This window comes from Copadichromis virginalis, linkage group LG6, assembly GCF_057382275.1.
Source record: "Copadichromis virginalis isolate Kocher_CV1m ecotype Utaka linkage group LG6, C_Virginalis_male_GT1.1, whole genome shotgun sequence".
Classification (NCBI taxonomy): Eukaryota; Metazoa; Chordata; class Actinopteri; order Cichliformes; family Cichlidae; genus Copadichromis; species Copadichromis virginalis.
The window spans coordinates 42,851,416-42,864,703 of record NC_140623.1 but is presented as its reverse complement, the minus strand read 5'-3'; the positions used below and the strand labels follow the sequence as shown (position 1 = coordinate 42,864,703).

The window sequence follows — 13,288 nt, the reverse complement described above, 5'->3', positions numbered from 1 at the left end:
CAAAATGCTCGAACCTAATTTACAAGTCATTTGGTGTCTGGTAAACAAGCTCACTTCCCGTTTTACTGACCTCTGAGGTTAAGAGTCCACCACAAAAATGTTCTTTTAGTTTCCAGCAGCACTCAGTGTCTGTAGCAGCGTTATCAGTAATACCAACTTCACCATAACAGTCTGATCAGTTCAGTCTTTATTGGCATGCAAATATAAATAACTTCATTGTTAAAAATGACAGATTAATGTGCCTTTAGTTACATGTTAATTACACGTTTGCAGAATATCACAGAATATGTGGGCAGAAGAAAAAACATTAGCTGTCACACACTACTAAAGTAACAGTGACATCACACAGGGACGGGTGTGTTATGGATTAGGACTTTATAAACTAATAAATGTTGTTGAACATCAGTGATCACGTTTAGCTCCACAGGACAGAAACCAAAGCTTAAAACGTATAAAACCAGCAAATATTAATTAATTAATAATGATAATAATGATAATGATGCTGAACTGATATTAAGGGGAAGATTTGACCAATAAGAAGTAGATAAATAATAAACAGAACAGACCCCAGGTCAGATCCTTGGGTGTGAGTTCAGAGAATGAACTGGGTGTGGACATTTACCGAGGCTGTTGCTGTGAGGAGGTGGAAACCACATGTTATTGTTCATGAAGGTTATTGGCAGAGAGGTGAGCATGAACATCAGAAGCCACCGTTTCCACCAGGATTTCAAACAAACTGGACGCAGGACAAAAGCTGCTGAATCCCTGGATTGTGCACGAGTGCAGTTACTATAGCTGAGAGACCAACAGATACCAGAGGTGAGGTGTAAGCTTCTTTAACTGAGTCAGCAGAGAGGGTCTGATTGACAGATGGACGGATCTCTGATTAAGATCAGACATTTCAGTATTCAGCAGTATTACAGTCAGCTGGCGAGGACATATGAGGTGCAGAGAGTTGGCTGTTGAGAAGACGGCTGCAGAGCTGCTTGGACCCGACCTGGTTGGACCCGTTGCTGCTGAGTGTCCTTGTAATGTTGAATATGGTTATTACCAGTGTTGGGAAGTAATGGAGTACATGTGCCGTCCTTACATATATAAATACAAAATATGAGTAACTGTATTCAGTTACAGTTACCGTTTAAAAAGGTGGTACTTAGAATACAGTAACTTTGTTAAAATAAACGGATTACACGGCGGTATTTTCCTGTTTCATACGTTCGGCTGTCCCCTCTCTATTTTCTGTAAGTCCACGCCAGTGGAAACCCAAACAAAACACGCGAGGCTCTAATGCCGTGTCTGAACGTCACGGCCCATGTCACCTCTACTTGCAGCCGCATAATGACGTGAAGGAATATTTAAAAAAATTATTATTCAAAAAAAGATTTAATATGAAGGCAATAGGCAGAGTGTTACAGGCATCGCATGTATGAAGCATGTAAATATAATAATAACCACTGCAGCCAAACAGAGCCTGACGAGCCCAGTTGTAAGTAAGCTATTAAGACTCGACTGTACGCTGTGTTCGTGTTTCCTCTGAAACAATAAGTTCTGTTGCAGCAGCCTTTCAACGCCTCTCTCTGTCTCTGCTAGCAAAGTTGACCCAGACAACAAAGTAAAGCTAGTTTTCAGCTACGAGCCGACACGAACCCGACGTATCAGCCAGAGGTCCCTTTACTACGGTTCAGAGCCGCGGACCTGTTTTATATACGCGAGGAATAGTTTTCTACACGAGATCACAGCAAAAAGTGCAGCCTTACCTAATGTCCACCTACTGTTACTCATTTATATTATGATTTAAACATCTAGCTGGTGTTGGTGTGGAGAGTAACCTTCAGTAATAAATCACATTCATGTAGTTGTAAAAAGGATGATAATATATTAAGTAATCCAAAGTATTCAGAATACGTTACTCTCATTGAGTAATGTAATGGATTACATTACAAAATACATTTTGGGGCATGTAATCTGTAATCTGTAGTGGAATTCATGTTAAAAGTAACCTTCCCAACACTGATCATTACACAAAAAAGTCTTTTTGTAACAGAGGTTCCAGGTGATGTTGGTCCACACTGCTGCTGAGAACCAGAGGACGGCTCTGGACCAATGGGAGCATCCGGGTTAGAGGGAGTATCACCTGACAAGCAACAGGTAACACTAGTCTGCAGGCAGAAGGAAGGACCCACATGCTGAGCAATGGAAAGGTTTGAACAGGTTTATTTACAAAATGAGGTTATGATATTTCCAAGGAAACACACAGACACAGAAAACCAAGAGTGGGAGAACAAGACAGAAAACATGAAGGATGAAATGTTTTTGGGAACCAGCCTGAACATAAATCACCAAAAGTATCAGCCAACAGTCCGGGTGAGATGCCACCACCAGCCTGCACAGTCTGGGCTGAACAAGGAAGATGATTTTAACACTGGATGGAGAAAACAAGACTGACTCGCTGCACGTCTTGTGGTACAAAATTGTGTAACTCAAAAGTGGAACTCGGTTGATCTCTTTCACACAAAGCCGATGTTTGGACATCGTGGCTGCTTCGCTGCATTCAGTCGACAGCTTTAACTATGAAACCAGTTCAGCTGTACCTGAGCTGAGTGTGTTAGTTGTTTTTAAATCATTGACTCATTTCCCAAATTCCTTCATGCACAGACTTTTTATTAGCTGCAGGAAGTGAAAACAAGCTTTGCTGTGAATTCAACTGAAATGTGAGACTCAATAACAGAAATCTAACAGGCTGACACAGAGGCACATGCAGTTCGTAAAATAAATGAAATAATGTAAATAAAACGAAAGCAACTAATTCAGTCAAAAAACAATAACCTGAAATTTTTCTTTCTGGAAACTCTCGGTTGGGAATTTCTCACGTGGTCTCAGGTATTTTCAGCATGGTTGTCCGTGATCATGCGATGGGCCTCCAGCTTATCGTATACTGTGGTCAGGTTGGTGTGGAGGATCGTTGTTGATGACTCTGGTATATTTTCCCCCTGTAGAGGAGAAAGTAGAGGCATCAGATAACAGAGTAAAGTGGAAGAGATGAAATAGATACTGCTGTTCCTGTAACAGGGCGTTCCTGTTATCAGAGTCCATCCTGCTGATGTAAACAGGGCTACTGAGCATGACTCGATAAATGGCAGGAAATGAGCTTCAAGATTATCGTTTTATTTTCCTTGGAAAAAGAAGGATTTCTGCAAAATGTTCATGTCAGGCGAACAACGCAGACGCACACACACACACACACAGGGATTGAACCACCAGCCTTCTGATTGGCAGATGACCTGTGCACACCTGAGCCTTTGTGTGCTGCAGGTGCTATTTGCATTCAGTTTCCAGGAACTGGTGAGAACAAACACAGCATGTTTGCTAACAGACACATGATGACGTCTGCCCTGGAGACAGAGCTGCTAATGATAGAGTTTCTCAGTGAAACATCACCAACCTGTCTGTTGTTGCTTATTTGTATTTCACTATATTGGACCTCTTCCTGTGTGCCTGCGGGGCCTGCAAAACATACAAAGCTGAAGTTAAATTTAAACTGATAACACTTTAAAAGCACAAACTGACAAGAAAAAGTGAAACAAAAAAGTGAAAGAACAGAAAATAATCAGGTCATGGACGCATGGAGGCAATAAAATGCTTCTGATGATTTACGATCCAGAGGAGAAAAAAGAGGAAGCAGGAATAAACTGTCAAAAATCGCACGAGAAAACCCCTAAAAAACCGAACCGTAGCAAAGCTGGAAACCAGGGCAGCAAAGATTTGCTGGAAAATGGGGAAAACTGTGGGAAGTCCATCCTGTTACAAAGTAAACCACACCAGACACACCTCTGCTGGGTTTTCTGACCATCAGAGCTCTCTTTACAATCCTGTGGCGTCTTTAGTTTAGAAATCTCTATGAGAAGACAGCTGCTGCTGCCTGGAGCTATAGATTTGAACTGAATGCTAGAAAATGAAAGTACATGGAACCAATAACACACAAAGACTCTGTGAGGTTTGTACCAGTCAGCACAAACTGCTAAATACAACTTTCTTGATAAAAACTGAAGTTGAACGAGCAGAGAAAGGTGTTCATGTGTATATAAAACGAGTCTCAGTGAAACCAGAAGGAATCCACAGAGATTCATGTTCATGGGAAACAAATGTCTCCATAGTAACTGTTTGCATCACATCCTCCGTCACGCTGGTGGTCATAGAAACACTTCAGGTGCTTGGCTGCACAAAGGAAAGATACACAACCCTTACATGACCTTCAGACTCACAAACATGCCTGTGCTGTGTGCTCGGCTGACTCTAGATGAGCGTTTGACTCTTGCAAACGCTGAGCGAGCACAGACACGTCAAGGCCTGAAGCAAACTCTAAAACTCCCACAGCCGTCGCAAACACAAAGAACAGGAGTAGTTATGACGTTCATAAAAGAAGAAGTTCTAAGTTCCCCTCTGCTTTTAATTAAAACGAGCTTCCTCTTATAATTACCTATAATACAGCAGCAGCGCTGAACCGATGCTAACACTAATCAACAGCGTGCGTACATTTTAAGCAAAGTGTTAAATTCACGAGTTAAAAAGGTAAAAATAAGTATCTATACTTCTGTACCCAGTGTGCATGTGCAGGCTGTTTCTAAAAGCGGCATGATGTGAGGTTACTGACTCAGCAGCCAGCTGACGCCTGATAACGAGCACAGGGTTAAAATCTCACAGTCCTTCTAACTTCATCTCCAGACTTCCTGTCTGCTATCGAGTGTTACTTCCCCTCCTGCTCCTCTTCTGGGTTTGCTTCACCAGCTCTGTGCAGGCTTCAGGTATGAACTTTGACTCTCGGGCATCAGTGGAGTGTGACCCTGCAGCGCTGCAAACCTTATAGAAGAGAAAGTGTTGAACCTCTGAGGAGCCACAGCTTTGCTCTTTATGTGCCCACCACTGAGTTGAGCTACATCAAAGCTCTCAAAGATTATTTGCAATCTACTCTGATTAATCACACAATCAGATCAAATCACCTGGTGGAGTTAATGTGATACTACTGTCACCAAGGTGCTGCTTAGCAACCACCATTAAATAGCAGGATGGAGGAAGAACTGCAAACCAACATGACAGGGTGAACCTGGTGTTCAGTATTACCGAAGCATCTGAGGTAAATCACCTCAGTAAGAGATGATGAGGTCACTGCCTGATGATCAGTCAGGTCTCCAGAAAACAGAAGAGTCCCTGGAGCTTTGTGTGGACAGTAGGAGGGTCTAAAGTTTCCCACTAGTGTCAAATCTCTGTTTTATTTTCTCCTGAAACAGGATCTTATATCAAACGTTCATGTTTGAGCTCTTTATTTTTATTCTTGACTCATTCTCAGCACCATCATGAATCCATCAGATTCTCCTGTGTTTTCATGATCAAGGTTTCTTTCCTGGTTTCAGATATAAGAAACTTTATAAAAATAATAGTAGAGCCTGAAATATGAGGCTGATATGTTTGCTGGTATTAACGGTTTGCTGATAAAGCTGCAGACAGTATCTGTATCAGCATTATAACAGCAAATGAACTAAAAAGTAAAAAAGTAAAATAAAGAAGAGACGGAGAAACAACCTTTGTCCACCAGATGTTACCAGCTGGGCAAACAGATAATTCATAATTTGTGATATAAAACTTTTCATTTTTAAACTGCATTGTCCTTTTATGTCTGAAGGTTCTCAGTCCTCCAGGTTATCATAGTCTAAGAGCTTGGAAAGAAAACCTTGAAGACGTTTCACCTCTCATCCGAGAAGCTTCTTCAGTTCTAAGGTCAAATGGTGGAGAGTCCCAGATATAAACCTAGTGGGAGTTTCCCCCCACAGAGGGACAAAAGGACCCCCTGATGATCCTCTAATCGCCTGAGCCAAGGTGTGAAACTGGGTGTGGGTCCCAATCAGCCAGGGTTTTGGGTGAGCTCATTGTGAAACCTGGCCCCACCCTATCGTGTAATTTCCTGAGGTCAGATGGTCCAGGATGTGAGTGGGCGTTAAGGCGTCTGGGGAGGGATCTCAAAACTGGATTATAGATGGCAGAGAGTTGGTGTCGTAAACCACCGCCTCTGTTCAAAGATGGTCGCTCACAGTGGACATAAATGGCTTCTTTCACTCCTGTTGGAAAGGCTGTCAGCTGTGTGGCGGAGCCCCCTTGTGGCAAGAGAGCACAGTTGCACTATTGAGCACATGTTCCAGTGATCAGAGTTGGAGCTAACACATAGCAAGAGCCACCTGGCAGACTGACTCTGCAGGGGATGTCTACACACGGTGTGAGTTGTGTGCGTCGCTAAAGAACTGTGAGTAGACATGGAGCCATGCCTGGAAAGGGCAGTTTTAGTCTTTTATGCCAATTAGACATTTAGTGGATGTAGAAGTGCAATGTGTATCGACCTGTTCGCTATGTGGCTAGTTCATGCTACTAATGCTAGCTGTTATGCTACATACCTGCTAGCTGTAAGCTAAACGATTTGGTGTTTGTGATATATTGTTGTTGGGTGTATTGGCAATCAATGTCATGTACTGTAAGGGTTTGGGAGTAGTGTATGAAACTCGTGCATGTAGATGTTCATATAGGAATTCCCATTTGTAGTTCTGGTTAGATTCGAAGAACGCTAATGCATCATAATTCATGACTTAGATGTTTATTACATTGAGTATTCTGTATATGTTCTGTTCACAGACCACACACCCACACCCCTCACCACTCTGTAAGCCTGCGGTTGCATTACTGTGTTGCTGTACTGTGCTGTTAAGCTGAGGAATCACAGTAAAGACGGTATAACCTTTATCTGTGCGTCCTGTGTGTTCTGACCGACACCCCAAGGTGAACACCACTGCTATTCAGCCAACGCCTATACAGTCCTGGGTTCAACCCAAATTAACATTGGTCCTTCGAGCCGGAGGGTGCTTTCCTTGGATCCTAAAGATGCAGCCTAGTTTCTTCTCCAGTGAAGATGTCTCAGAATCAATTCGCCCAAGGCGCCAAGTACAACCTCCCCCCTACCTTGCAGACTATGAGGTGAGCTTGGTGGGCCACCAACGAGACATGACATCCTACCGTCACTCGTACACAGCACAGTATGCACCCGGGCTAGAAGAGCGAAAGCAGTATGTGCCATCGGCAGTGTCTGTACAGACCTCCCGCTCGTCTAGCCCAACAAGTCAGCCTGGATGGGAACACACCGTGGATGAATGGACCGCTTCTCCGAATGATCTGCAGGATATGCGGCAGCATGTGTCCAGTAGGGATGGCCTGAACCATCAGCCTCCTTCTCCTTTCCATCGACCATGGGAAATGTCTGCGGTTTCGGGTTCGCAGTATGGTATGAATGGCAGACCTCAGCCTTACGCCCAAACACGTGAACCAGACAGAGGTGGTTACCTGTCAGAGCAACGGGACCAGAGACCACCCCCAACACATGTACCCCCTCTGTCTTCCTCCCAACGTATGCAGCCCATCAGTGTCCCCACGATTAGTTCCCATACACATAGAATAGATGCATGAACGAGTCCATGGCCGCAGCATGACAATAGGCAGGACATCCATGCTCAACAAGAATACCAAAGGCCATACTTTCTCCCACCATCAGCTCAGAGTATTCCACCCAAGGATACTACAATGATTGATACATTGGATAGGATGATGGGTGAACTACAGCTGTTAAAGGAGCAGACACTGACAGCTAGTCGGCCAACCCCGCCATTCCCCAACAGTGCACCTTCCTTTCAGTTTGAACATCCACCTATCATTCAGCAACATTTGAAGTCTCCTTGGCAGGAGCAGTTTTCTGCTAGGGCTTATCCCAGTTTCCAGAGTCAAACCCCCACCAACATCTGGAGCCAGCAGCCCGTCGCCGAGGTACCAAGACCTATCACAACATCATTGCAATATAAACCTCATCCATCCCCAGCCTACCAGCCACCACATGTAATGGCACAAGAGAAAACATAGAGGGGTCCAACTCCAAGTATTCCTGATCTCATTAAGAAGGACCCAAGCGAGTCCTGGGTTCAACCCAAATTAACAACTCCTCTTTCAAACCATCTGTCCTCTCTGTCCAAAATGTGAACATTGGCATCCTCAAAGAGTGACGTTTGACCTTTAGATGCAGATGGACTGCTGAGTCTTGTCCTGTGGAGGTGGCTCTTCTGTGTTGTGCCATGCGCTTGTGAAGTGGCTGTTTGGTCTCTCCAATGTAGAGGTCTGAGCATTCCTCGCTGCACTGTACAGCATACACCACATTGTTAAGTTTGTGTTTTGGCGTTTTGTCTTTGTGATGAACAAGTTTGTGTCTGAGTGTGTTGCTGGGTCTGAAATACACTGGGATGTCATGCTTGGAGAAAACTCTCCTGAGTTTCTCTGATACACCGGCTACATAGGGGATGACAACATTGTTGCGTCTGTCCTTCTTATCCTCCCTCGCTGGTGTCTGGTCTTCTTTTCTGTGCCTCTTTGCTGACTTTAAGAACGCCCATTTAGGATAGCCGCACGTTTTAAGTGCTTCCTTTACATGTGTGTGTTCTTTGTTCCCCTTCATCACATGATAACATCCAGAAGCCTTCAGAGCTCACACACTGCTTCTCATTGAAAACAGTTGGTGGGTGCGGTTAGTTTGCCGCTGCTCTGGCTCCTTGAATGCTCGTGTCCTCTTTCACTTTCCTGCATTAACGTCTGACCTTCCTCCACATTACATCCTGCCTCGCCCTTCCTCTGCTTCCTGGAGTATGAAAGTCCTGCTGTCCACACACAGACGACTGACTGAATGTTCTGTTTGGAAAATGTTCAAACTGCTGCAGATTTCTGAAAACCTTTGAAGTTTTCAGGTAAGAAAATCATATTAAAGAAACTATTGGATTTTTAACAATAGAAACATAATCGCTACATAAAACGATCACTTATTGCTGAAAACAGACGTCCTTGTATTTGAATCAACCCCCACAAATGTAGCATCACTGGGAGGTCCAGGATGTCCTCTTAACAGTACAGTAGGATCAAATTAATCACTAAAGTTTGCCTGATGTAGATCTCTCAGACCCACGTCTCCCACAGACGGCGAGTATCAATCAAGGTTATTGATTTTTAATCATTGCTGATGTGAGCAGGCAGCACTGAGAGGAAGAAGAGTCACAAGTATCAGAACCAGACACACAAAGACAGATTCACTGATGTTATCATCAAAACTATGAAGAAACAGAAGGACTGTTCATGGACACAGGATCAAACAGGAAGTGGACACAGCTGGGGAACGAGACACAGGTCCAGGTAATCAAGACAATGTGTCATGGTCTGGGTCTGATGACCCAGAGCTCATGTATTTCTTGTATATGTTTTTCCGTATGTTATGTTTTGGTGGTTTTCTCTCCCTTTTTTGTCCTTTCTCCCTGTGTGCTCCCGGATGTTTTGGGGTCGCTGAGGGGACTGCGACCCGGAAGTGTTCCCGCACTGGGGACTGCCGCACCTGCCGCCCATTAGCCCTCACCAGCTGCAGCTGATAGCTTCATGAGGGGCGTCTTATTTAAGAAGGTGGCGGAGCCCCAGTCGGCGCGGGATTATACTAAGTCGAACCTGTTAAGTACCGTAGATTAGTGTGTTGAGATCGGCTTCGCTACTAAAGGCTGCCTGCTGAGCTGTGTGTGTGTTTTTGTGGCACCAGGAGTCGGGAGTCAGGAACGTCGTCACGAGGGGAAATCACGGAGTGGAATCGGGTTTTTGGAGTTGTCACCTTTTCACTGCTATGGACACGTGCACTGTGTGGGATTCTTAGAGGAATCGCCACAGGAGTCACAGTGCTTGAATTGTATATAGTTGTCGTTTCTGTCCACTCACCATAAATAAATCCACTGTCCTTCACTAGAGTCTCGCGTTTGGGCCCTACTTTCTCTACAACTCCACGGTCTGCCGTCGCAGCCCGTGACACAATGAGACTGTAGAAAGAAAGAACTACAAAGTAAAACATGGACAAAAACCACTGAAGCAGGAAGACATGAACATAAAAACACTAAACATGAGAAGACTGTGTCAAAAAGGAAAACAGGAATAATGTTTGAAAACTCTGCAGGGAAGGAAACGGGAAAGAAACAAAGAAGGAAACCAGAATATCATCACACTTAACTGACACTGAAAGTGACCCAATAATCTCACAAGACATGAAAGTCACAGTTAGAACAAGTCACGCAGACAGGAAGAGGATTAGTTCTCAGTATTAATAGATACAGGAAACCAAACGTTAGCTTAACAATGAAACTCCCGGAGCTTCTGGAACAAAACCACACGACCACGACACACAACCACACAGAGTCCCACATCCTGCTTTTAGTACTTGAGTCCAGAGCGGGCCGTGTCCTCCTGAGACCAGCCTGCTCATTACGTCCTCTGTAGTGGATTCAATACTTTTGTTCTCAGGAGGACAAACGACGACAGACCCAAAGGAGTTAATGAGCAGAGACATTTGCAGTTATGAAGTGAACAGAGGTCTACCTTCAGTATGTGTTTGCTTTCTTTTCAGTCAGTTCCTGTTGTCATATATAACACGCACAGTTTACATGGGAATGGAGATTTAAATGACTTCATTATTTTGCATAAAAACCTCCCACAGAGTAAATGCACTTTAACTTTTGCTCCAAGCTTGGCTCGTCAGGTTTAGTCAGATGTGATCAAACACAGAGCTCACAGTGACGGCTGCATGTTTCTACTGAAGCAGCTCAACCACAACACGTGACACAACACGGCAGCATCGAGCCGGCAGCATCGAGCCGGCAGCATCGAGCCGGCAGCATCGAGCCGGCAGCCTCGGCGGCATCTTAGTGCTGATCGTGATGCACTGGAAGCAGCTCATAGTTCCACTAACAGGACAAAGACTCTACTGAAGTCAGTCACACCAGAGTTAAACACAGACGTGTTACAGCTGAGTGGACTCAAATGTGTTTTTGTCTAATATCATCTGGATCTGAAGGTTTAGACCTACAAGCTCCAAAGAGGTTAGAAGTAAATACAATAAATAAAATAAAAAGAGAAAATAAATACCTGCCTTGTGCCTGTCCGTTTGTCTTCGTTTTGTTTCGGGAAAGATACTTTGACTTGATGATGAAAGTAGCAAGTATGATCATCACAACCAACAGGACACAGAAGATTATAATGATGATGTTATCTGTCAAACAGGAAATCAGATGTCAGCAAACACAGTGAACAACATGTTTAAAATCACAGTTGGAAATAATCTCACAGGTTCTTGGTTTATTCGAGCTGTTGGTGTCGTTGTCGTCTGTGTCTCCACAGGTGGTTCTCACACGGACAGGAAGAGTTTTCTCCTCTGCAGGGTTTGCAGCCACACATCTGTAAGAGGAGTTGAAGTCCTGTTTGTGCACAGTGAGAGGCAGAGAGAGCGCAGAGCTGCTCTGGTTCAGCATCTGCTCGTCTTTGAACCACAGCAGTGTGGTCTCTCTGTCCACCCAACACAGTAAGGAGCAGCTCTCAGAGCTCACACTCACTTTCTTCACTGCAGGAGTCGGTACAGAGTCTGGAGGAGAAAAGTGATGGAGAACAAAAATAAACATCAGAAAAATGTTTTTAACTTTCTGCTTTTTGTTAGTGAACATCATCAGGACAGCAGAGCTCTGGTTATTGCTGCTTTAATGCAGTCAGTGAACATTAATATGAAACTGCTCATCTCAAATTTTACTTTTTTACCGAAGCAGCTTTGCCTGATTTTTAGCCCCGCCCCATACCAGCCTCCTTCTGATTGGCCGTCTCTCACAAAAACCTGTTTTGAATGACGTTGGCTTCTCTGATTCGATCGTGTTTTTATCACAAGAGAAATATTGCCAAGTGAAGTACTGCTTTCATCATGTTTGGATTACAGTAGTTCCTTGTTCACATTTGTAAGCAGAAACTCGCTGGAACATCTACAGCTCTCTCCCTCTGAGTTTGAGCTCCGTGGACTCAGTGGTCTAAGAAACAAATAAAAACTCATCTTTTTAAACTTGCCTTTAGTTCTTTTTTTAGTTCTTTGTGATGGCAGTTTAAGCTAGAACATAACACAGAATAGAAACACGCAGTAAAGAGACGCTGTCACAGAGTGAAGACGTGATCATCTACAAAGGAAGTCAACACGTTTCCAGACAGTCAGTCCTGGAAAGCCTCACAGAGCTGCACATGTTCACATCACTGACAGACTGCTGGGTTCTTTGCATTTAAACTTTATGAAAGCAGCACTTTGGTCAACATTTCTGAGATGAAGGAAATAAGACTGGAGGAGCTTTGACATTTGTGGCAACGTCAGATAAGGATTCACTGAGGCAGGAGAGGCTGTCGGTGTTGAGGCTGACAGAAAAGTATAACTGGGTGTCATCTGCATAGCAACAGAGAATTCACTGATACCATTAACTGGTCCAAGGATTGATCCCTGCGGGACTCCACACAGCAGCGGTGCAGACGAGGACTCACACTGATTAATATGAATTCTGAAGTATCGCTTTGATAAAGTGAAGAAAAGCATTTGAGAGCAGCAGCGACGAGCAGCCTGATCAACAAGGCTGCAGACACGTCGAGCAGGAAACAAATGTCTTCACCTCTGAGTGCAGAAGTATCATTAGTAACTTTAATAACGCCGTGTTTCTGCCTGTAACTGGAATTTACTGAAGATGTTTCCTCCAGCAATCTGAAGAAGCTGACAAACAACAACTTTTAAAGGATTTTGGAAATAAACAAGTTTGGAAATCGGCCATCAAACATCTGAAACAGTGAGATTGTTTTTTCCAGCAAAGACAGCGGCTGCTTTAATAATCTGGAATGCAGTCAGATGATGATTTATCAGCCAGATGATGTCATGACAGGATGAGGTGAGCATGACGAGCTCTGCAACGTTTCACAGCGTCTGAAGATGTGGGAGTGAAAGCAGAATGAGGAGGATGAAGGAATCTGCTGATGGCGTCAAACACGAACCCCGAGCTTGTTTTCTTTAATCAAACATGAGATGTTTTCACGTCTTTGATGAGCTGGTTAGATGTGATCAATAACTCCTTTATATGGAGAATGAACACGGAGATCAGGCTTCTTCCATCTACATTCAGCTTTTCTGCACTTTGATGTGATCACTGATCCAGGGGGAAGGATTGATGATTGGGACTAATCTGACTTTGCAGTAAGGAAAGAAAAGAGCAGAAAACCCGAGTGCTCATTAAAGATGTGAGATTTAGACAACAGTGGATCCAGAACTGTGTCAAAGAGCATGAATGTGTGATCGCAGGTCAGACGTGTGGAGGGAATTTAGAGATAAACCGAGAGTAAAATCCAG

At 44.0% G+C, this 13,288-nt stretch overlaps 1 protein-coding gene across 2 annotated transcripts in view; it reads right to left on the bottom strand.

Moving 5' to 3' along the window:
- Positions 1 to 2,197: 2,197 nt before the first annotated feature.
- Positions 2,198 to 13,288, bottom strand: part of LOC146708575 (T-lymphocyte surface antigen Ly-9-like) — a 28,015-nt gene continuing 16,924 nt past the window's right edge. For both annotated transcript variants that reach the window (XM_085460600.1, XM_085460599.1), the window contains 5 exons: positions 11,219 to 11,512; positions 11,020 to 11,143; positions 9,823 to 9,920; positions 3,443 to 3,504; positions 2,198 to 2,990 (listed from right to left, as the gene is read on the bottom strand). In XM_085460600.1, coding sequence (XP_085316726.1) covers positions 2,877 to 2,990; positions 3,443 to 3,504; positions 9,823 to 9,920; positions 11,020 to 11,143; positions 11,219 to 11,512 — 692 coding nt within the window. In that variant the 3' untranslated portion in view covers positions 2,198 to 2,876. The remainder of the gene's footprint in view (positions 2,991 to 3,442; positions 3,505 to 9,822; positions 9,921 to 11,019; positions 11,144 to 11,218; positions 11,513 to 13,288) is intronic.